At 50.2% G+C, this 25,375-nt stretch overlaps 1 protein-coding gene across 2 annotated transcripts in view; it reads left to right on the top strand.

Annotated features, from left to right (window-relative positions):
• Nucleotides 1–23,122, top strand: part of Bmerb1 (bMERB domain containing 1) — an 85,477-nt gene extending 62,355 nt beyond the window's left edge. Inside the window, exons 3-6 of one of the 2 annotated variants that reach the window (XM_048789543.1) lie at nt 13,973–14,046; nt 17,898–18,009; nt 19,090–19,172; nt 21,739–23,122. In XM_048789543.1, the coding sequence (XP_048645500.1) occupies nt 13,973–14,046; nt 17,898–18,009; nt 19,090–19,172; nt 21,739–21,851 (382 nt within the window). In that variant the 3' untranslated portion in view covers nt 21,852–23,122. Of the gene's footprint in view, nt 1–13,972; nt 14,047–17,894; nt 18,010–19,089; nt 19,173–21,738 lie in introns of both variants that reach the window. The other variant, XM_015491090.2, reaches the window with a different exon arrangement.
• Nucleotides 23,123–25,375: the final 2,253 nt, after the last annotated feature.

Consider the following 25,375-nt stretch of genomic DNA (forward strand, 5'->3'; position numbering starts at 1 on the left):
GCTCTCTACCCCCCACCTAGTCACCTCCTTAGCACCCACTCAGGTGAGGGCAAAAGGGATTCCATCCCTAACAAGACGCTGCTACTGTTTAGAAACTTCCAGGGGTTTCGGGAACTCCACGCCGAGAAGTTGGGACAAAGTCGAGATATATATTTTATCATGCCGTGCCTGTTTTCCTCAGGATTAATGACCTCACAGGGATTTTGTGTGAGTAGTAGACGAGATAAGGTTTCTAAATAGGTATCACAGTATCTAACCGTGTAACGGCTCAGTAAACATGAGCCAGGTGCTGCTGCTATTGAAGCTGCAGGATATGAAGTAGGTGCATGAAGAAATGGCAGTTGGCGATGTTCTTAAAGCCACACTGTCCCTGTGCCGTGCCTTAAAAATCAACATTAACTAAAAACTGGAAATAAACTCTCCATGTTGTTCTGCTTGGAGGCTGCCCCAGGATGATGTGATTATCAGGGAGAGGGTGCACATATCTAACTTTGTTATCTATTTCTATATTTATTTTTTGGTACTAGGGATTGAACTCAAGGGTGGTCTCTCCATGAGCCACATCTCCAGTCCTTCTTCTTCTTTTTTTTTTTGAGACAGGGTCTTGGTAAGTTGTGAAGACGGGCCTTGAACTTGCTGGGATCCTCCTGCCTCAGCCTCCTAAGTCACGGGGATTGTAGGTGTGCACCACTGCACCCGGTTTCTAACTTGGTTATTAACTGTTTTATTAGAATATCAACGTGATGAATCACACACCCACTTGTAAACTTCTGTCCTGTGGAAAAGATCACCTTAAAGGAATAGGATTTTTTTTTCCCTCTTTGAGGGGTGTTAAGCAGCTTTGCACATAGCCTGGTAATCATATTCTAAGATTCTTTAAAAATCTGCCTACAAATCCTTAAATGCTCTTGGAAGGAGCTTTCCCATCTTACTGGTTCCCTCGTTAATGAGTTAAATAAATTTTCTATGAGTCACATTTTTAGAATGTGAAAATACAGAATACGGAGGCCTGATTGTAATAACGCCAGGTCTCAGGGAGCTCTCTGTACCCATAATCCCAGTCCACTGAGCGCCCACAGGGCACCTTGGTGTGCAGGACATCACGTCAGTTACTGCAGGGAAGACAGCAGACTGGTCTCTATAGTGGATGGTTTCAGGATGATTTATGGGAAGGCAGGAAGTAGAAAAATCATTACTTATCCTGCAAGAAGGAGAAGCTGCCCCGGCAGCCAGGTGCTGGCGTGGTCCTTGGGGCTTGGCCCTGGCATCCTTTGTTGGACACAATCACTGTGCAGATTGCCAACATCAGAGAAGGCCATTCTGGAACAACAACAACAACAAAAAAAACGAGATTAAGGCAAAAATATGACAATTGCATAAGCATGCTGGGAAGCAGATAGAGACTAGAGCACTGGCCATACCCCAAGGCACCCCCGTCTCGGTCGTTTCGTGAGGCTTATAACAAAATACTGGATGCTCAATAATATATAAGAAAAGAGATGTGTTGGGCGCAAAACAGTGCCATGGTGGAGAGGGCCCTGGGCTGCGTCACAACATGGCGGATGGCATCACAAAAAGAGAGAGGTCGAGTGGCAAGAAAGGAGGAGCCTGGGGAGGGCTGGGCTCATAGGCCCCACCTCGGGAGGGTCCCACCACCATTCAACACTTTCACCATTGGTGACTAAGCTTCAGCACCTGGGCTTTGGGGGGATGAACTTCATTCAAATCACAGCAGTGCTCGCATCCTGTCCCCCATGAGTGACAGCGACTTCTTTACCCACCAGTGTCAGCCTCACTCTCTTGGTCCCGTTTGGAGGGAAGAATGATTGTCCCCCCCCCCAGGTGTCAACCCCCACTTCTTGACAACGTCCAGCACAGAGCGAATGCCCACTTCCTCGGAACTGTCCCCGCCGAGCACCTGACCCAGGCCCAATCTCACAAGTCCATCCTAACACCCCCTCCTACTGGTGTCTTTTGACCAGAACTGATAAGGGACACACTATCGAGGTGCTGATCCATAGAAGGGGATGTGAAACAGAGACAGCTGTCCCCAGCAGGCTTCCCGTGTGAGGCTGTGGGCTGATTGACAGGAGCATCTGGGGGAGAGTGAGTGTGTGTCAGGCAGGGGTCTTGGCTGCCCTCCATGGGAACCGACACTGCCCGACAGTATGGGTCAGTCTGATTCTTAGTGTGGTGGGGGCCCGAGGAGATGAAAGGAATCTACAGAGAAAGGCTTGGAACATGGGTAGGAGAGAGAGGCCCTCCAAGACCAACTTTAGGACTTGTCTGGGCAGGAGGCCACTGCCACTGCTGTTGGACGCCACCCATCTAACCCCACTGTCCTTTGATCTCTGTGTCCTTTGTCCAGTGGTCAACATGTTGGCCACGAGTTTCTGGTTGAGCTGAGCCTGGGGAAAGGGGGCTTTTCTAACAACAATTGGTGCAATGAACCATTTCCCCAAAAGCAGGGTTTGGATGGTGAGCAATGGAAATCCCAACTTTGGCCATTAAGAATGGGGAGGCCCCCACCACCCGGCAAAGACCACGAGTGAAGAACCATAGGTGGTCTCTAAAGAGCCTTCTAAGTGAAATGAGTCCTGCCATCTGCAGGATTTTGGGGTGGAGGGGTAGGGGGACGTGGGACTATGCTGAAGTTTCCTAGGCCAGATTGCTTGGAACAATAGAGATTTCTCGCGGCCTTAATGCCAGCTTCCGAGTCAGACACTTCAGGTTAGCATCCCGTTCCGCCATTTAACTAGCTGTGTGGTTCTGCACGAGCTACTTAACCCCTCTGAGCTGCAAGCTCTTCATCTGTAAGGAGATGATCACACCTATCTCGATGGATGGTTCTAAGGATGGAGATCATCTGTAAAAAGCACTTCTCATCTTTAAACCAGAGCGCACACAGAGAATTCTGGATAAATGGTAACCGAAATCATCAGGGTCCCCACAGAGTGCTCCGATTCTCTTCTGAATTAATGTTGAATAAAGATCAAAGTGGGTTGGAGAGAGACATCCCCAGGTTTGTCCTCTGGTTGAGATCAGCCGGCGATGTTCAGTTTTCAGGAATCTTGTGAACTCGTAGTTAAGCTGTGGGTAGCTTAGAATCTGCAGCCGTGGCGAGTAGTTATACCATGGAAATTGGCAGAGGACACCGCCAAGCCTCCACCTCCCAGCCACTCCCAGCCGGCTGTCACCTAGCTGACTCTCGCCCTGGGCTGCCCTTCTTTGTTGGAAGACCTGGCAGAGGACACTGGCTGCCCCCTGTGGTTCACTAAGCCCTGGGAATCCCGCTTCTCTGCAAAAACCCGCTCGTCTCTAGTGCTGAATAAACATGACGTTGGTTTAAACATTAATTATCATCAAAAGCTGATCCGATGCTGCTTGTGCAGTCAATCTAATGGAAATTGTGGGTGAGGGACTCAGAGAAGGATACTCTGTGCTCTGGCAGGGGCAGAGCTCAGCTGAGAGGGTGATCTCTGTGCCCAAAGGCCGCCGGGGTGGGGGGGGGGTCTTCTGGGACCGCTGATTATGTTGCTAAGATTTTCTCCCTCTTCATTCCTTGGATTCTCGGTTGAAAGGAGTGACCGTTTTAGAATCCCTATGTGGGAGGGGGTTGGCTTCAGCAACGTGGGCTCCAGGAGGGATTGGGGGACTTATCTTAAAGCTGCTTTTTGAGTAGCAGTCCACAGTGTTAACTGAGACTGCTGTGATACGAATCAGTAAAAATAGCACGGTTCTCCACCAAGTCTCGTATGTGTGCTTCACGCAAAACTGGGGAAATATCCATTGCCTCTCTCACCAAGAGACTGTAAATGCGGAGGTGGTTTTGATGGAAATTCTGGGTTGAGCTAAAGTCATCCCCCACCCCAACAAAGCCCTCCCTTGGAACTGCCCCAAGTTGAGAGCATTTTTTAAAGGCTCCTAACTGCCAGGATGGGACAAAGTAAAGGGTTCCTGGGGCAGAGGGTGACAGCAGGTATAGCTTGGTGGCACATGTAGACAGACCGTGAGACTGGAAGCTGTAGCGCCTCTGGAGTCAGATTCTCTTCATTCAGATCTTGCCTGCTGTGTGATCTGGGGTGATTTACTCTACCTCTCTGAGACTCTGAGAATGAGAACACTCGCCCCACGGGCTGTGAGGATTCTGTGAGATATTGCAGGGACCGGTTCCAAATGGACAGGAAGTTGTCAACTGAATATTAGTTTTTATGGGTATCAGCATGAGGAGGGGTGGACTTGGGAGAGGGGAGGGAAGAGAGGAGAGAGGGCATCGGCGGGGAGTCTTGGCAGGTGATGGCAAATGGAAGACGTAGGGTGGGGTGCGGGGGCCCCCCTGCAAGTGCAAGAGAGCTCAGAATAGCAGCGGTATTGACAGCAGAGCGCCGAGCAGCACCGCTCGAATTACGGGTGTTTAATTGGATTCCTCCAGGGGTGAGTCACCGCCTTTGATAGATGCTGTTCCCTCATGGAGTCTCTATCATGGGGCTCAAAAATTTTCCACCTGCGCTTGCAATCTCTAGGCCTCGTTCCAATGAAATCCAGGACGGTGCGTACGTCCCGGTGCCCTCCTGCCGGTGTGGCTCTGTCCTCTGTCACGGAGCTTCTCAATGTGCCAGGAACAAGGTGATGTGCTAGAGTCACCGAGGAGGGGAGGAGGTCCCCTCAGGGGCACAGTCTAGTTAGGGGGGAACACAAACACTGAGGTGGTATCACTGGGGCCAGGGGGTGAGAGGGGCCTGTGGCAGCAGGAAGGAAGAGGACCTGGTCCAGCCCCGGAGCTTCCAGAAGGTCCAGGAGATGCCGGGGCGGCTTGGGGGGGAATGGGTCCTGGACCACGTGGCCCGGGCGGGAGGAGGAGCTGGACAGACTGAAGGACGCAGAGTGGGATTCCCACTGGAATGAGCTGCAGGCCCGGGCACAGAGGGGCTCTGCTGAGGTGACCCACGGCTGACCGTGTTAGTCTGGGAGGAAAGGAGTGGCTGAGAAACACACTGTCCAGATCCAGAGAAAGGACTGGAGGCAAAGAGCACAGAGAAAGCAGCGTTGCAAGGTCCCGGGTCTGGGGAGCCGTCAGCAGTTTATCCCGGGTCCCTCCCGGGTTCCCCCCTGGCTGAGCACCACGGGGTGCGTTGCTTAGGTTTCACGGTCACCTATTGGATTCCTTAGAGAAACATGCCTTTAGTGACCCCCCTCCCTGGGTTGTCTGGTGGAGGGACAGAGCGCAGGTGAGCACAGAGGAATTCTATCTTTGTTGGCCAGGCTGGTCCTTGCCCTCACCTCCTGTGTGTCCCGGGGCTGTGAATCTGTCACACGCTGGTGTTCACTGCTGGCAACCACTTGTTCTATGTCCTCTCTGGCCGATGTTCTTATATTCCTCAGTCATTTCACATTTGAGGCTAAATACTGTAATCTGAAAATGGACCACTGGAGTTTCCATTTCTCGAAGCGGCTGGGCAGTTTAAAAAAACAACAACAAAACCCAACACGGACCTTTAAAAAAATCAGGAGCTGGGAAGGTAGTTACGTGGTACAGCGTGTGCTTAGCACATATAAGGCCCTGTGTTCAATCCCTAGCACCCCCCAAAACAAAAAGCAAACCAAGAAAAAAATTAAATATGCTTATGGCCAAAATGAAGATCAAAGATACAGAGAAGCAAATTAAATAACCATTCCTTCAAAATTAACAAATCATTTTTGGGGGGGTTCCTGGGGTTGAACTCAGGGGCACTTGACCACTGAGCCCTATTTTGTATTTTATTTAGAGACAGGGTCTCACTGAGTTGCTTAGTGCCTCACTTTTGCTGAGGCTGGCTTTGAACTCGGGATCCTCCTGCCTCAGCCTCCCAAGCCGCTGGGATTACAGGCATGCGCTACGGCGCCCGGCTATCAAAGCATGTATCAAAGCATGGATTCTTTTCTTTTTTCAATGCATATGCACTTTGTGAAATCAGAACATAACATTTCCTAACCAGTTTTTTTTTTTTTAATGGTTCATTCTCTCACAGGGATAACATCTCTTCCAAGCCTCATGCTTAATGCTTGTGGAACTCCCTCGTGCACATGTACCATAATTGGTTTTGGCAGCCCCATCATTGGACATTAGGTTGTTCCCAATTTTCTGTTATTGTCAACAAGGCGATACTTGTACTACACATAATCATCGTTCAATCTTTATGTGCCCATAATTATCTCCTTAGGATAAAACCCTAAACAGAGTCGACAGACTAGAGGGTCTCAGTGTTGCTGAGTCCTTAGCATGGATCTGTCCTATCGTCCTTAATGTCAACTGTCCGTCCATTGGACATCACTGTCAGGTTCCCCTTGGAGTCTTGCTTGCTGTCTTTTCAAACTCTCACATAAGTGGAAATTCGTCCACAGAGGGCTCTTCAGCCGGAGTGGGGAGAACCGAGGCTAGGATATTCTGCTATTATTCCAACCATCGGGCCTTTTGGAGACTTCCTCCCCCTCCGAGGGAGCAGCCCCTGGGCCAGGGACTGCTTAGAAAATGAGGCTGATACTGAAACAGTGACCTCCCTCCTTGTCCTAACCCATTTTCTTCAGCCACAACAGGAGACCACAGACTGGGTAATTCACAAAGCTATGTATCTCCCACAGTGCTGGAGCCCGGAAAGTCCCAGGACACAGAGCTGGGAGGGCTCAGCACAGCGTGGCAGGGGGCAGAGGGCGAGAACACATGTACGAGGCGGAGGGCACCCACCAGCAGAACCCACCCTGGTGTCAGGAGCCATCGCTACACAAGGGCCTTTAGCCTTAACCATGACCCATGGCCTCCCAAGGCCCCACTCCTCAGTACTGTTACAACGAAATTGAACTCCTATTAAAATTACATTTCAACATGAGTTTAAAAGCCTAGCGGTCCTCTTGAAGGATGACCAGATAAAACAGGAGATCCAGCTTAATCTGAATCCATATGAATTTCAGATAAGCAGTGAACACTCTCTTGAGTACAAGTATGTTCCCTGTTGAGACAGACTTATACTAAAATTTGTTGTGTGTCTGAAATGCAAATGTAATTGTAAGCTCTACTTTTTTTAACACAATATCTTTATTTTATTTATTCATTTATTTTTTAATGTGGTGCTGAGGATCGAACCCAGGGCCCCGCACGTGCTGGGTGAGCGCTCTACCGCTGAGCCACAACCCCAGCCCCTAAGCTCTGCATTTTTAAAGATTCACTTTTATTTTTTTGTGGTACTGGGGATTGAATCCAGGGGTTCTCTCCCGCTGAGTGACACCCCTCAGCCCCTATTTTAAAATTTATTTTGAGACAGGGTCTTGCTGTGTTGCCCAGGCTGGCCTCAAACTGGCCATCCTCCTGCCTCGGACTCCTGAGTAGCTGGGATTACAGGCCTGTGCCACCACACCCAGCTGTGAGCTCTGTATTTCCATTTGCTAAATCTGGCACCCCTGTCCCCTTGGTGGCTCACGGTACCCATTGTACATCAGCTGTGTGTTCTCGGGCGCCCCCTGCAGGCTGCCAGCGGCAGCTCTTGTGTCGGTGAAATCCTTCCTGGAGTTGGAAAACTGCATGTGCAACCAGTTCTTTTTTTTTTTTTTTTCTTTTTTTTTTGAAGAGAGAGGAGAGATTGGTAGAGAGAGAGATGAATTTTTTTTAAATTATCTNGCCGCTGGGATTACAGGCATGCGCTACGGCGCCCGGCTATCAAAGCATGTATCAAAGCATGGATTCTTTTCTTTTTTCAATGCATATGCACTTTGTGAAATCAGAACATAACATTTCCTAACCAGTTTTTTTTTTTTTAAGAGAGAGTGAGAGAGGTAGAGAGAGAGAGAATTTTTTTTTTAATATCTATTTTTTAGTATTCGGCGGACAACATCTTTGTTTGTATGTGGTGCTGAGGATCGAACCCGGGCCGCACGCACGCCAGGCGAGCGCGCCACCGCTTGAGCCACATCCCCAGCCCGCAACCAGTTCTTTTAAGACATGTATGTCATTCCCTCTTCTTGCTTCTTCTTCCTTCCTTCCTCCCTCACTTCTTACTCTTCCTTCCCATCTCTGATTACTTCTGAACCAGCTAAGCCAACGGCCTTAGGGCTGGGGCTAGTCTAGTCTACCTGTGGTTTGAAGGGGAGGACTTAAGTGTCTCAGCCTAGGCAGGATCTTGGGAAGAGTCTGGGCGGGGGAGGGGGATAGTAGAAAATTTAAAAAAAGAAAAAGAAATTACCCAAACTCAATATCTCCTCCACACATCAGTGGAGTGAAGGGCGGGTAGAAGGTCGGATGTGTGGCAGAACCCTCCGGATCGCATGGGCGGGCACCTGCAGGAGGTCTGTTGGCCAACCTTATGTGCACCGGGCACAGCCCAATTCCCTGCTGCTACCTGGAGAAGAAAATGGTCCCTGGGCCGTCGATCAGGACAGTGGGGTGTGTGAGAGCCCTGCCGCCACTCCACGGGGTCTTGGTCGCTGACCTGATTCTCAGTGTCTCCAGGAAGTGAAAATTGAGTCTGGAAGCCTGGCCCTCAGTGGGCCCTCAAGGGCTGTTTTCTGGAAGAGTCTGTGGATCCATGGACAGTAGTCCCCTCTCTGGACACGGGGTTCTTCACTCATGTGAGGTGAAGGTTATTTATTTCTTCAGCTTTGCAATTTGGCCCTCAGTACTTTCCATAGCTCTTTCTGAAGGTCAGGGGCCAGCTTGTCAGTATCTCAGGCCTGGAAGGCCGTTGAGTCCCTGTCACGGTGACTCACCTCTGCCATTGTAGTGTGACAACAGCCACGTCACCCACGAATGAGTGGACATGACTGTTCAACGGCGAAAGGACAGCATTGCCATTTTGTTAAAAGCTCTCAGTGGCTTTACTATTGATCCTGGAAGGGCACAGCGTTTCATTCCACAAAATAGGATACGCAGAGGCTGGAAGTGGAGGGACTCAGTCCTCCTTGGATGGTCAGCCCTCCTCTGAGCTGCCACTTGCCTGGCACAAGACCCAGGGTCCCACCATCAGCACAGCTGAAAGAGAAAGGATGGAAAAACTAAGACAGTCTAGAACACTCTTGGAGGAGAAGAGTACACTGTGCTGGAGGGAGGTGACATACTTTTGGGGACTGAGCTTCACATCCAAGAATGAGGGTCTGATGACAGCTGAGGGACACTATGGATGGAGGTTGACACTCTGGTCATTCAATGAGCCACTGAGAGGCGACCGGTAGCGTGGCCTTCCAAGACGCATCCCCAGGGCTTTTCTTTCTTAGGTGTGTCCCCTGAGCCCACTGGCAGCCACCTCTCTGGTCCCTCGGTCTCCAGTGTGATGTTGAGAGATAGCCCAGCTCCGGGGCTCCCTGGGGACTTCTCGACACTTAGGCTGCCCTGGGGACCGCACTTAAGCTCAGGAACCCAGTGGAGCCAAGGAACACGTTCATTATCTGGCCCTGGGTGAAGGTGAGCCACGTCCTCTGCTGCTGGGCGACAGGAGTGACTCAGCCTAGCTGCTCCCTCCCACCCAGGGCAGAGGGGTGGACGGAAGTGGCCTTTCCTACACACCCGCTCCACGTGGGCCAATCCCGGCTTCCTGGTCAATGCTCACAGGACCCCAGGTGAAGGTGTTTTTCCTTTTCACCTGTGACGGCTCTGACGCTGAGATCGTTCACAGTCCATGGTGGAACTGAGACCTACCCTCAGATCCAGGGGGATGCAAAGCAAGTCCTCTCTGTACTGGAAGAACAGGGCTCTAGGGATCACCGAAACCCCTCACTTTACTCATGAAGAAACAGAGGTCCAGAGACTTTCCCAGAATCATGGAGCGTTTGCACTTGGACCTGAGCTCCAAATCCCAGATCAGTGATCCATCTTATTTTTTTTTCTCCTGCTGTGACCAAAAGAACTGACAAGAACAATTAGAGGAGCAAAAGTTGATTTGGGGGCTCATGTTTTCAGAGGTCGTAGTCCATAGATGGCTGACTCCACTCTTTGGGCTCTGGGTGAGGCAGAACATCATGGTGGAGGAGTATTGGAGGAAAGGCTCAGGACGGGACCCTCGGGAAACAGAGAGCACTGCTCAACACGGACAAAATACATACCCCAAGGCACAGCTCCAGGGACCCACCTCCTCCAGCCACACACCCCCTGCCTAGAGTCACCACCCAGTTAATCCCTGTCAGGGGACTGATCCACTGATTAGGTCAAGGCTCTCATTTCACCCCTGAACCTCCTTGCATTGTCTCACACAGGAGCTCTGGGGACACCTCACATCCAAACATAACCATCTCCAAAGTCAACGTTACTTTCTCTGCTTCTTACCCTCCAGAGAAGTCTGCAGCCTCTGCGACTTACAGAAAAGGGGCCAAATAAGTTGAGTGTTTTAAAAAGTCAACCCTTTCCTCTGACAGTCTGCTTTGGCCTTCCCATCGCCGTCCCTGGGGGCTTCCATTAGACTACAACTAACTCTAGCTGCAGACCTGGTCACTTTCAAAGAAATTTTGTAAATCAGCAGCACTTCTATTCCGACAGGGCCTGCCACCTCTCCAAAGCTGGTCAAATGGCCAATTTTCCACCATTGTCCCAGCATGAAAGGCCATAAAGAAGAATGGACAGCTCACAGGTCACACTCCTTCCCTCCCTGAACTCATTTGGTTGTTGGAGATATTCTCTCTCTCCCTCTCCCTCTCTCTCTCTCTCTCTCTCTCTCTCTCTCTCTCTCTCTCTCTCTCTCTCCATCTTCTCCCCTCTCATGTTTCAAGAATTTTTGATAAAGCTATCTCTGTCAATTCTGGGTTGTAACCCAAGGGTTCTCAAGTTCAGCATGATTGACATATTGAAAGGGATCATTGTCGACCAGGGGTTGTCCTGTGCACTGTAGGGTGTTTAGCGCCATCTTTGGACTCTTCCCACTGGATGCCAGGAGCAGCCCCCACCCATGCACACACCCAGTTGGAATAACCAAAAACGTCTTCAGACATGACATTTGTCCTCGGGGACCAAAATCGCCCTCGCTGAGAACCACCCAGCAGCCTGATCCCTATGTGGGTGTGGAGAAGGATTCGGAATCCCTCCAGGTGAATGATCACCAGCAGGAACAGCCCGTGCCTCTGGCAAGCCCGAGCTCACTCACCTGGGGCGCCTGCCACCTGTGAGACATTCTGGGGCGGGGCTGGAAAAATGTCTGGGGTGCCGATGGCAGCCGAGATGTGAGCTGCAGCAGGACACCCTGGCTCTGGTCCTGAAAGACGGATTGGAAGACCATGGGCACTTCCTGACCCTCAAAGGGCAGGGCCCTGGATGCTGGCGGTGGACTGCACTATGGAAAAGAGCCAGCAGGTGGAGCTCTTTTGAAGACGCTGCAGACAGATCAGCCAACTCAGGCTGGACTCTGAAGTCCATCTCTAGTCCTGGCCCCGTTCCCACTAACAGGAGGGACCAGCTGAGTCTCTTGACCTGTTTCCACACCACTAAAATAACAGTCTTAACAATCCCTCTCGGGCTGGGGCTGTGGCTCAGTGGTAGAGCACTCGTCGGGCATGCGTGAGGCCCTGGGTTCGATCCTCAGCACCACATAAAGTCAAATAAAAACATTGTGTCCATCTCTAACTGGGTGCATAGCATTTGTTGCTTTAGGTATTAAAAGTAATCAAGAGATGATTTAAAGTCTAGAGGAGAATGTGTGAAGGGTCTAGACAAATACTAAGCCATTTTATGTACAGGATTTGAGCGTCCCGGGATTTCGGGGACCCTAGAGGGAATCCCCCATGGAGACTGAGGGATTGACTATCTGGGTGTCCCTTCTATCTCAGCTGCCTAAGGGGCAGCTTTATGAGGGTCTTGTTTGTGCTTGCTGATGTATCCCCAAGCCTAGGACAATGTCAGAAGATGCTCATTAAAGATGTGCAGAGGGGATGTTCACATATACACCCTTAGGGAAGCGGTTAGAAAATAGATCTCAACTGCCACAGACCTAATCAAGCCATTTGTACTTAATGGTTCCACTTCTGAGACTCTAAGCATCCCCTCCCCAAATAAGCCAATGAGAAGAAAAATCTTCACACTAACTAACATTTATCCTGAAATAGCACAAGCCACCTGAAAACCCACCCTGTAATCAGATATGGATGTAGTGAACACAGCCCTTGTGAATCGACATGGTGAAGTTCCAGGCAGCCATTACAATATTATTTATAGTAAGACAAGCTGACTTTTATAGCATACACAACAAACTATCATGCATAAGGAAAAACTGTGACTGTAACCCAATTACTGAGATTATAGGAGTGAGCACCCTTCCCCAACACACCTTCGGTGGGAATATGTACAATGTCCCTGGGGCACAATTTGGAATATTCTATTAAAATATAAGTGTTCATGTCACTTGACTAAGCAATTGCATTTCTGAGAGTTTATCATTGAGATGTATCAGATAAATACCCAGAAGTCTATGCATACAAAACTAGTTAAATAAATCACTGTATATCAACAAAATAGAATATACTGCATTCATTAAAAATGAATATATTTGCATGAACTGACAGGGAAAAATGCCCAGATATATTATTAAGTAAAAAAGAAAGAAAGAAAGAAAAAGCCAAAAAAGCAGATTGCCAAAATATTTTTGTATAATAATAATGGTGTCACATATGGCAGCATAAGCATTTTAAAAATTAGGAGAGCTGGGTGCAGTGGCGCATGCCTGTAATCGCAGTGGCTTGGGAGGCTGAGGTAGGAGGATCGCGGGTTCAAAGCCAGCCTCAGCAAAAGCGAGGCGCTAAGCAACTCAGGGAGACCCGGATGTGGCTCAGTGGTAGAGTGCCCCTGAGTTCAATCCATGGTCCGCCCCCCTGCCAAAAAAAAAAAGAGAAAAAAAAATCACAAGAGATATACATCAAACTGTTAGCAATACTTTCGCTAAAGGATTAGCGAGATTTTCTCTGTGCTGTGAATTTTTGTAATGCTCAAGTTTTTTTTTTTCCCCTTTGGTATGAGGGATTGAATCTAGGGGCCCTTTATCACTGAGCTATACCCCCAGCCCATTATTATTATTATTATTATTATTATTATTATTATTATTATTATTTTGAGATAGGTTTCTTGATAAGTTGCTCTCACTGGCCTTGAACTTGTGATCCTCCTGCCTCAGCCTCCCGAGTTGCTGGGATTACAGGCCTGCACCACCACACCTGGCCTGCTTAGAATTGCTGAACGTAAATCAACAGAAAAAAAAAATAAAAGTGTAAAACCACCTGAGCCTGCAACAGAGGAGCTCCTGCCCAACAGCATAACAGGCACAAGGAGACCAAAAGCACAGGATCCCGGCGTCATTCACAGGGACAGATCGTTGCTGAGCGGTGGGATAACGGGCAGTGGTTGGAAGGCTCCTCGTGAGGGCCAACTTCTACCATGGCCGTGTGTATCAGTCTGGGTTCTCCAGAGAGACAGAACCAAGAGGACACAGGACAGAGGACTTGTTGGGGGAGTTGGCTCACAGGACGGCAGAGGCTGCAGAGTCCCCTGTGGGCTGTCGGCCAGCTGGGGAACCAGAGACCCTGGTGGTGTGGCTCAGTGCAGGCCTGACGATGTTAGTACAAGTCCCAGAATCCAAAGGTGGAGACTGATGTCCGAGGGCAAGAGGAGAAGGGCTCCCTGCTCCAAGAGGGGGGCTGGGAAGGAGGGAGGGAGGGCGACAGAAAAGCAGGGAGAACACCCCCCCCCCCAGGACCTTCTCCTTGCCTTCTCCATCCGGGCTCCCGGCCACACTGAGGCTGGTTCCTCCCACACAGTCCAGGGACGGACAGGCCAGGCTCCTCTGGAGAGCCCTCCTGGACTCATCCAGAAACTGCGCTTCACCAGCCCCTGAGGCATCCTCAATCCAGTCAAGTCGACACCCAAAGTGACCACCAAGCACCCACGGGCTGTGCGGGAGGGCCCCCTCCCACAGGCCCTCTTTGCTCAAGCGGGGTGACGCTGGGGGCATGTTCTGTTGATGTGGCCTTGTTTCCCCAGGATGGATGACATTCAGCTCTGCAAGGACATCATGGACCTCAAGCAGGAGCTGCAGAACTTGGTCGCCATCCCAGGTAACCACGCGCGGCCTCACTCCCTGCTAGCAGCTGCTTGGGGGCCCCCCGGGCGGCTCCATCTGCACCCCGAGGTCTGGGAGACAAGTTCATCTCTCCTCCGAGCCTTGGCTTCACTCTTGCAGTGAAGCACCCTGAACACGGGGTCCAAGTACAAGTTCAAGTCGGCCAGGCCTGGCCACGTTTGGACCCTGGGAAAGTCACCTCTCTGAGACTCAGTGTCTCTCTGAAAATAGAATATAACAACAGTAATAGTACCTGATTCACTAACTGTAAATGTCACCGTGACAAAGGTACGTTGCAGACCAAACGCTTAGCTTGATATGTGGCCCAAACCGTCCAATAAATATTAGCAATTACTATCATCATTATTCTGCTTGGGAACAAGTAGAAGATAGTGGTTATGGGATGGGGTTGTGGCTCAGGGGTAGAGCACTTGCCTAGCATGTGTGGGGCTCTGGGGATAAACCACTGAGCCCACTGTCCTAATTGAAAGGGGCCAACTCCATGGTGTGTGAATTATATCCCAATAAAAATCACCAAAACCAGTTAAGCATTAAAATTAAACCATAAATAAATGGGAAAAAAATACTATAGTCCAGTCACCACTAGAAATTCTGACTCATTTGGTCAGGTGCGGGACCTGGTAATTTTGAAAAGCTTTCTAGTCAGGCAAGGGGGCACATGCCAGTAATCCTGGTGGCTGGGGAGGCTGAGGCAGGAGGGTCACAAGTTTCTAAGCCAGCCTGAGTAACCTCGTGAGACCCCGTCTTGAAATAAAATGAAAAGGGCTGGGGATGTGGCTCAGTGGCAGAGCACCCCTGGGTTCAACCCCAAGGACTAGGGGGTAGTGGGGTTACCTTCCACATGATCGTGATGGCCAGCCAGGGGTGACAACCACTCTTCTAGCTCTTCCAGGTGGAATTTGGTGGAAAGGTGCAGAGACCCATCCGGGGTTATGTGAACACAAAGCCCTCAGTCACTATGAGGACGAGGACGTCTCCTAGAGCCCTCACACGCTGAATTAATTTTGTGTGGTTCCCAGAACAAATCCCCACTACTCTGGTGACTTACAACAACCAGAGGTGAATTTTCTTAGACTTCTGGAGGCCAGAGGTGCCGACAGGCCGCGCTCTCTCCAGAGGCTTAGAGGAGAGTCTCCGTCTCTTCCACCATCTGATGGTCCCTCTCAGTCCTTGGCTCACAGCTGCATCATCCCAGCCTGCCTCTGATGTCTGCTCTTCCCGAGGACACTGGTCACTAGACGACAGAGTCCACTCTAATGAGTATAACTTAATTTTAGCTTCACTAATCCCATCTGCCAAGTGATTTTCAAATTACTTTGGAAATAGGCTATTTCTGCATAAGGTGGATATGAATATTTGAGAGGACCTATTTCCCATTAGAGTAGACATGAACTTATCCATAGGGGTGGGGGCATATTCTACTAACTCCAGCCTCACAAGGGCCTGAAACCCGGAAGCCAGTGGAACGTTCTTGGCCACCAACTCCCATTTTGGGTACAAAATTCAATTTTGGGTACAAATCCTGTTTTCCCCCTGTAGCACCCGAGCCAGGCAAGGCCCCTCCACCTCCCTTTCCTGACCTCCCTATGTAACCACCCTACTCTCGGGGCTTCTGGGTTCCAATTTCCACCTCCTTGGAGATGCATTTGGGTGACCGTGTCCTCACAGGGCCCATTGTTAGCTCAGCAGGACACATGGGATCCCACCAAGGCCAAGGAGGCATGAGTGTGTGATCATGGAGTCCACCAAGGCTACCGGGGGCTGTGGTGGCCTCCAGAGCAGGCATGGATCTGGCACTTTTTGGTTGACAGTGACTGGGGCAGTTGGTGACCAGGGCCAGATGGAGGGCAAGGAGAACAAGATACTTCAAAGGAGCTCCCCAAACTCAGCAGGCATGATAAATATTTTAAATGCATGCCAAGGAAAATTCATGATGAGCCAAATATCAAAAGTATAGACAGGATTGGTGGTGACATCCCACGGGCAGAGGCCAGGGAGGCTGCAGCCCGGGACCTGGATGCCATAGGCCCACTGGAAAATGCATCCTGCTGGAGTGACACGCCACCCATGTCCCCGCTGAGAACACAACTCAAACCAGGTCCAGGGCTCAAGAGCCACAGAGCCCCGGGCCCTACCCCAGCCCCACTGATTTCCCCTGCAAACTGCTTCTTCCTGTGACTTCTGTGCAGAAATCCGGAGCCTCCTCCTCTCCTGCTTTCCCAGGCCTCCATCCCCCCACCCCCTTCCCCTCCATCCTCCTTGCTGGGTGTCTTTCTCTGATTCCCTGGGCCACTGACAGGTTGCTAGATGGATGTAGCTGCATTTAGGAGAAGAAAAATGAATGTTCCTAGCAACACAGTGACCATAAAGTATTCAGTGGAGAGTAAACAGCCAATAAAATCATGCTTTTTTTGAGCCAAGGTCAGAAAATAATTTGCCAGTGTGTTGATAGTCGAGGAAGTCTGATTGGACAACAGCCCAGGTCCAAAGTCTCACACCACCTCCGCTGCCACCCCTGCGTCCTGAGAGCGGGGCATGCTGAGGTGTGGCAGTGGACGTGAAAATAGTGTCACCTTCACAGGGTTGTTGGAAGTGGTTCTCAACTGGGGGGAGGGTTTGCTCCCCAATGGATGTTTGGCAAGGTCTGGAGACATTTTTAGATGCTATGACTTCTGGGAGAGGGCAGCCACTGGCCCTGGCTTAGAGGTAGCAGGGAGGACGTTGTGGTGCTAAGAAGTGATTTGGGGAATCAGACTCACAAGCCCCACCTTGGTCAGAGCAATGCCCTGGTCATCAGGAACTGGGGACTGCTCAAAATTCCACTGTGCTTCTTCATGAGCTGGTGGCCTTTTGGTTAATGAGACAAACCAACCATTCAGACGTATGGATCTGTGGGTTCCAGATCCATGGATTCAACCAACCATAGATTTTTAAAACTGCAGGGGGCGGGGGCGGGGGGGAAACATTGTCTCTGTACTGAACATTGTACAGACCTTCTTTCTTGGTGTTATTTCCTAAACAATAGTGTAACAAAACTATTTCCATAGCACTGACATTGGATCAGGCATTATAAGTGACCTAGAGATGGCTTAAAGTCTACGGGAGGGTGTGCAGAGGGTGCCATTGCATACAAAGGACCTGTGCATCCTTGGGTTTTGGTATCTGCAGGGGGGTAACTGATACCAACCCTGCATAGATTCCAAAGGATGACTCTATTCTCACCTCCAGTTCTGCTTCCAGATCTGAAGGCCGTTAGTGCCCCTAAGTGGGCAGATGGACAAGCTGCCTGCATTTTTTTTTTTTTTCATTCTGAATGGATTTGAGCAGAAAGAGCTGGAAGTGGGTTTAGGATTTTTGCCTCTGAGCTTCCTTCTGTTTTGACCTTCAGCCCGTCTTTCCTTGTCCTCCTGGCCCTGGGTATTTGGGACAGGCTAATGTTATCAGCATGGACAATCTTTTTTTTTTTTTTCCCTGAGAAACTGGTTCACCCACACCACACAGCAGGTCCCTCCTGAACAGCCCCCCACCCAAACCCCGGCCAGCGCTTTGTCCCCCTCTGTCTTCTACAGATCCCCCTTGCGGTGTCACCACCATGTTCTGAGTGCTCTCCAAGTCACACACTGATATCTGCTGCCTTTTTGAGCCTGATTCTGTGTGTATTTTACAGATGAGGAAACCGAGACTTGAAGAGGCCACGTTGCTTCTTCAGGTTCACACAGCGAGTGAACTGGCAGAGCCAGGACCCTGACCCAGCCCCTCGGACTCAAGTGCTTCGAGGGGTTGTCCTCAGCTGTTTCTTTACTGATGCTTTGTTCTTCCCAGAAGAAGAAAAAACCAAGCTGCAGAAGCAGAGAGAGGATGAGCTAATCCAGAAGATCCACAGACTCGTGCAGAAGAGAGACTTCCTCGTGGACGACGCGGAGGTGGAGCGGCTAAGGTGAGTGGGGACACATCCTCAAGCCTGCGGCCACCAGACCCCAGCCTCCTCCTTCCCCTCAAAACCCATGCTCTGCTCCCGAGAGGCCCTGCCTGGCCCAACACCCACACGGCCTCCACCAGGCTCCCCAGTCACTGACCCCAAATGAATCCCAGCCTTCGGGCCTGAGGACCCGCTTCCCACTTAATAGAACTCCAAGCCAGCCCCCCAAAGTCTTGCAAAGTCCTGTGTGTCTTAGGTGAACGTCATTTCAGGAGGTGCCCTGGGGCGGGGAGATGACATCACATAACAAATGACAGAGCTCCCTACATAGTTTCCCAACTCATCAAGGCAACTTCTAGAAACTTCTCCTGTCAGTATCCACAGAAACTCTGCCCCTATATTGCCTTGTTTCCGTCCCTTCTCCTCAGTGGCTCCAAGGCCCTTTTATACCCATTCCTCCTGGCCAGTTTGACCCGGACGACCACAGGCCCAGGGGTCTGGAAGGTTCCTGAGGAGTCTGGGCATAGAAAACGCTGAGAATGTTGATTCTTAAAAATTTTTTGTCTCCAAACAAAGCCTTTGGAGTCTCTCTCTTTGAGGAGGGCAACTCTTTATTCTGTGTCCCCTGAGGTCTCTCTATAAGGCCCCTAGGATAGGCCTTGCCTTGCTCAGCTGGGCTGGGACCATCGACTTTATTCCTGGTGACCTTGATGAGCTGAGGCGACTTTCTCTAAGACCTGCCACACACCTGTGGGAGCACAGGTGACAGGGGTGGCTTGAAGGTACAGGGTCAGGAGAGATGTTGCCCAGCTCACTGAACCCCCAGCCGGGTAGCTGGGTCCGGTCATGTCCATCTCTGCTCTGGGCTCTCACCCCTAGCTCTGCATCTGTATTCACCCACTGTCCACACGTCTCTGGTTCAGAGCAGTTCAACGCGCACGATCCCCACGCGCCACACACAGAGCACACAACCCGTGGGTACCGTCCGCAAAGCCCTACCCCCGGCCCCACGCGTTTAGCACCTCGCGCCCCCTTCCCTTGGCGCCTAGATGTTTCCTCGCTCACTCTGTTCTCTCTTTTGCACATCTGCCTTCCCAGGGAGCAAGAAGAAGACAAGGAAATGGCCGATTTCCTGAGAATCAAGTTAAAACCTCTAGACAAAGTAGCCAAATCTCCAGCCAGTGAGTGCATTCACCATTCCTCCTCTTCCCCCACCAGAGAGAGGGAAGGATATTTCAGAGAGATCTGGGACCAGAGGGCACAGCAAAAAAGCTTTCTTGCAATCCAATTCCCCAGGCCCACGTTCTACCCCAGCAGTGGTCCTTCCCTGGTCACATGGTTTGGTGAGGCCCCGGGAACTCTGGCCCCTGTCAGGGCTGGGATCTCAGGAGGGCCAGAAGCACTTCTCAGAATACGAGCCTTAACGAAAGACCTAGAGCAAAAGGGTTTTTGTGAAATAAGTCTGGGAAATGCCGCAAGGTGGACCCTCGATTTGGGGGAACCAGTGTCCACCAGGAAATTAAAGTGATGCTGGCTCCTCCTGTCGAGGAGCTGTCTTCTCTTTCTTTGTTGGCTCTGTGTTTCTCAGAGGCGTCCCACTGCTGAATTCAAGGGCCTCCTTCAGTTATAAGAAACGATGCTCAGCTCGATCTGGTCTAAGCAAAAAAGAGGACTTGTTGGAGGAAGAGTGACAAGAAACAGGGTGTCAGAGAGAGGACACTGTCAGCATTCCCCCACTCTCCTTCCATTTCTCATCTCTGCCCTTCTTGGCATGCTAACTTCATGTCCCCCTAGTACACACCCCTTCTCCATGGGTCAGAATCCCAGAACCATGGGTTGGCAGCTCCAAGGCGATGCCAGGTCTGTTCTCCTGGTATTTTAATACACAAATCTCAGGGGAAGACTCTGGTCTCCCTTAGATTCGGTTCCCATCTCTGAGACCCGTGACTGTTATGGAGAGGTTGGGGTACCCTGATTGGCCAGGTCTGTGTCACGTGCCCTCCCCCTCCAGCAGCCACAGAGACAGGAGCTGTTACCAGGGTCAGGGCTGGAATCATGTTGGGAATACAAAAACCAAAAGCTGCACCATGTTTAGAGACACAAACCCAGTTTACTTTGCCATCTGTTACCTCCTGGGAGAACATCTGTTACCTCCTGGCTGTGGTGGCTCACACCTATAATCTCAGCTACTTGGGAAGCTGAGGCAGGAGGATCACAAGTTGGAGGCCAGCTTGGGTGACTTAGCAAGACCCCGTCTCAAAAAAATAAAAATGAAAAGAGCTCAGTGGGTTCAATTCCAAGCACATAAGAAAAAAAGGCAGAGGAAGGGAGGGAATCTGTCTTCTCTTCTATTGATTCCTAAGACCACAAGGTACGTGATCCCTGCCTGAAGCCGGCATCCTCGAGGGACGGACTCTTCTAAAAAAGGCAAAATAGAAAAATTCCACTCAACAATATGGAGAAGGAGCAAGAAAACCTTCCTTCTGTGTGAGGTTAGGGATAGAACAAAGAAATGGTCTCAGTAAGAAATCAAAACACCCAGCCCACACCATAAGCAAGGGGTGAAGTGTGGGCCCACAATACTCATCTGGTGCTGAAATCCCAGATTGAAAAATAAAAGCGAATTGAAAACCAGTGAAATCTCTGGGGCCCTAGCAAGAGCAAATGCAGAACTGATCAGTGAGTCTTCTGCATCCCCTGACACACAGCACTACCCTGGAGAAAAACGACTCCCACCAAGAGGAGCTCTCAGTAAATATCAAAACCCAACATGAATTGTACCACCGTGAAGCTGGGTGTGGTGGTGCACGCCTGTAATCCCAGGGGTTTGGGAGGCTGAGGCTGGAGGATCACAAGTTCAAAGTCAGCCTCAGCAATTTAGTGAGGCCCTATGTAACTTAGAAAGATCTGGTCTCAAAATGAAAAAATAAAGAAAGGTGAGATATGAGTCAATGGCTAACTGCTCTGGGGTCAATCTCCAGTACAAAACACACACACACACACACAAATACACACACAAAATAAAATAAAACTCTACCACTGTGAGGAAAATCAGTGGATGCAACAAAGAGAATGCTCTCCCAAGAACCAGATATAGCAACTATTTTAAAGAGACAATACATACATTTAAATGATTAGAGATAAGGAATGAAACCAAAGCTAAAAAGCAGGATGCTATGAAAAAAGAATTGATTGATTTTCAAAAAATTACCCTTTAAAAAAAATTGTCAAAGTAAAAACTCAATGGACTAAATATAGAGACACAGTTGAAGGTACAGCTCATAAACTGGAAAGCAGACCTGAGGAAATTACCCAGCATAAACAGAAAAAGTTGTAAAATATGAGAGGCCATGAATCAGAGAGGATAGAATGAGAAGGTCCGATTCTATCTAGTAGGCAATCCAGATGGAGAGGAAGCAGCCAACGTGGGGGTGGGTATCTGAAAATACAGGATCATTTTCCAGATTTGAAAGATGTGACCCCTCAGATTGAATGCCAGGTCATGGGTGAGGCTTGGCATTTACAATGGTGGCTAGGAGAGGGCTGTGGTTGGAAGCTGAGAGCTGGAAGCCAGTGGGCCCAGAGGGAAGTGGGACCAGACACTGGCCCATATATAATGCACAGCAGCTCTCCATATCACCTGAGCAAGGCCTGGCCTGGGCTTGGGGTGGGCTGGGGCTGCCGGTGCTCAGGGCTCTCCTTGCCTCACCTCTCCCTCTCTCCCTCTGTGCTTCTACTTTGCTGCAGGCTCCCGGGCAGAGAAGAAAGCAGAGCCCCCACCTAGCAAGCCCACGGTGGCCAAGACTGGGCTGGCACTCATCAAGGATTGCTGCGGGGCCACCCAGTGCAACATCATGTAGCCCCCACACAGGGTGCCCCGGGGCCACGGGGACCCCCCTCCCACCCTCTTGTCGTCATAGCCCCCATTTCACCGGGGCCTAAGAGCTCTCCAAGGCTTCCGGAAGGGGTTGAAGGCAAGCCTGTGACTGCCGCCAGGGGCCATGGGCGCGGCAGGCGGGCCGGCCGCCCTGTACAGAGTGTAGCAATAGGGAGTCCCTCACCGTCGCATGGCCCTCCCCAGAGCATGCCGAACCCAGGAGTCTGCCTCACCAATTATCCAACCACCAGGAAGGTCCTCCCTCAGAAAAGTTTATCTCCACTTCTATTTAGCTGTATCTAACCCACTGTGCAAATCATCTGGGAGAGGGGCATCGGTCCCCAGGTGTGTATAGTTGTGACTTCTCAACAATCTAGCACCGTATTGGACACCTCCCCTTCCACCCTCCTAGCTCTGCTGTCAGGCCTGCCCCAAATAGGCACAGGTCCCATCCCCCGTCTGTCCTCTCCCAGGGACCGTGCCCCCCACTGGAGGGCCCTACACGTAGCCCATGCATCTCTCAGGCACCATCAGTGTCACGTTCTTGGAGGCCGATGGCCTGTCTGTTAAAGACTTGAGCTTGTGTGCCACGCTGTGGTCACATCTCCTGCTTCCTCCCATCCTGTGTCCGGGCCCAGTTCACATCGGGAGGGTGTCCACCGTGCTCTTGGCTCTTCTTTTACTTGCCATGTGTGGCCCAGGGGCATGGAGCTGAGTGGGGACAGGTCTGGGCAGCAGCTGATCCAGTGCTTGGAAGAAAGAGGGGAATCCAAGGCCAAGGCCAGGACAGACGGAAGGGGACCCAGAACAGACGTTGACCCAGACGCTCGTTACCCACCGGGGGGGCCACTGCAGGAGTGCCAGTGGGATGTCACCACACCAGCCCAACACCCAGACCTCCATCAAGAACGCTGACAGGCGGGAGAGACAGCGTGACCCAGCCGTGTCCCATCCTCTGGTGGCGTATTTGAACCAGCCTAACAATTCCACCTGTCCAACTTGATGTACATTTGCTATAGCCAGCCCGGCACAGCCCGTGTGACCTCTCTGTCCGTGTATGTGTGTCGTGACCGGCCTTAGTAGTTAGTGTAACTCAAGGTTCGCTGATGTTCCGTCATCCATCAGAGAAAATAAAATGGAAACCACGTACACCGCTTTTTAAATGCTTTAATTTTTTCCCCTTGATTATGGAAGTGATTGATGTACGTAGTAAATCATTTTAAAAGTACAGAAAATATAAAGACTTTTTTTGTTTGTTTGTTTGTTTGTTTTAAGCATCCATGATCCCTCCATGGAGACATCTAGTATTTTGGCATGTTTCCTTGTCTTTTTTATATATTTCTTTTTTTCTCATGCTCGGCACCGTATTCTACCATTTTAGAACCAGTGTTTTTGCCACAGGTCATTATGTGGCGACGGATCCCCCGCTTCATTGAAAGCTCTTTGTAAACATTAAATGCTCTTCATACATATTTATACTGGCCGCTTAGTAATCCATCTCGTGGATATACCGTCATTTATCTCACCATTTCCTCACCCTTGGGCATTTAGACTGTTTCCAGCTTTTTCGATGTTGTAAAATGATGTAACGATAAATATCCTGAGGAGACAAATCATCTGAATTTGGGGTTTTTCCTTAAGGGGACACTTAGAAGTAACATTCTTGGACCACGAATGGGTACCATTTTCAAAGTATTTGGGACTCACAATAAATCTGCGGGTTTCTAGTCACAGCAGCGTTGGAGGTGACCTCCAGTCTTTGGTTTGATGGACCCTCCTGCAGGCCTCCCACCTTGGGCCTCCCAATCTGTCTCAGATGTGTTTCTACCTCAGTCCAGGCTTTGCTCACACACTTCTTCCTGACATTCTGATGCTGAAGAGGCTCCAACCAATGTCACCAGAATCAGAGGACGCCATGTCCTTCTTTGGTGCCCTATACTAAGCATGGAGATAGAACGTATGAGTATTCTCCAGCTGCTGTAACAAAATTACCTCTAACTGGGTGGCTTATACGATAAACCCATCCTCTCCCATTTCTGGAGGCCAGAAGTCTGTAACTGAGGTGTCTGCCGTGTTCCCTCCCAAGGCTGTGGGGAAGAGTCCTTCCTTCCTTTCTCTGGCTCCCTAGAGCTCCTGGCAATCCTTGGCTTTCCTTGGCTACTTTGCTCCAATCTCTACCTCTTGTCTTCACATGGCTTCCTCTACTGGATGTCTCTCTCTGTGGGTCCTCTCCTGGTCTTATGAACACACATTCATCATATTTAGGACCTGTTCTGATGCAATATGACCTTTCCTTGATCCTCACTTCTGTTAACCCTTATTTCCAAGTAAGGTCACATTCTAAAGATCCCGGGGAGACATGAATATGGTGGAGTGGTGTGGGGGATACTATTAAACCACCGTAGATCCTTCCCACTCTAACCCCCAATGAAAATTCAGGGTGCAGCCAGGCACAGTGACGCATGCCTGTAATCCCAGTGGCTCAGGAGGCTGAGGCAGGAGGATTACAAGTTTGAAGCCAGCCTCAGCAAATTAGCAAGGCTCTAAGCAACTCAGTGAGACCCTATCTTAAATTTTTTAAAAAGTGGGAGGATGAGGATGTTGGTCAGGGTTTAAACAACCCTAAGTTCCATCCTAGTACCCCCTAAAAAATTAATTAGGCTACAAAGGGTTTGTTCCTCTCCCCTGTGGAAAATGTGGGTCAGGGAGACCTTAGGCCACTCATAGGACAGTCACTCACTGATGGAGAGACCCAGGGGGGTTGAACTCTCATAAAAATCCTGCCTCTCGAGCTTCCACTAAGCCCTGGGTAGACTGACCTTATTTTCCTGCTTTTCCACTGATTTAAAACAAACAAACATTTATTTAGATCTTCACAGAAGAGCAGGATAAAGTAAAGTTTATGATGCTCCTGGGTCACCAGGGCTGCCTGAGAAGCTGGGAATCCTTCAGCTGGGGTTCCCACCCCTTCAGACGTGCTCCCGTGGGGAGCCATGGGGAAGGATGCTGATATTTATTGCAGTTTATCGCTGTGCACTGAGCAATGTACACACGTCAGCTCGTTTGTCTCATGCCGGCCTGATGTGGTGGCTCCTAATATTATTTCCACTGTATGGATTAGGATGTGGCAGTAAATCCAAGGCCCAGGGAATGTGGCAGTTAGTGGTCGAGACATCTATCACCCATGCCTCTCTTTCCTGGGGCCCTGACAGGTTTCTCTCTCCTTACTAGTGTTTAAACAAACCTCTCACTTAAAAAACAAAAACAAAAACACCCTTCATTCCATTTTCCTTCACAGTCCTCTTAGAGTTGACCACAGATTTGCGATCTGCACCTCCCCAATGCCCAGAGCCCTCCAGGATCTATGTTAACCTGGATTTTGTCCCTCTCCTGCACCGGACCCCTCGTGCCAGGAAGCAGCCATTTGTTTAGGTGCAGCTGGTGCACATTGGCCCTTGCACCATGGGGGCTCTCTGTGGCGGGTGACCCAGACGGGTGCTCGACTTG

Source organism: Marmota marmota, unplaced genomic scaffold, assembly GCF_001458135.2.
Source record: "Marmota marmota marmota unplaced genomic scaffold, marMar, whole genome shotgun sequence".
Lineage (NCBI taxonomy): Eukaryota > Metazoa > Chordata > Mammalia > Rodentia > Sciuridae > Marmota > Marmota marmota.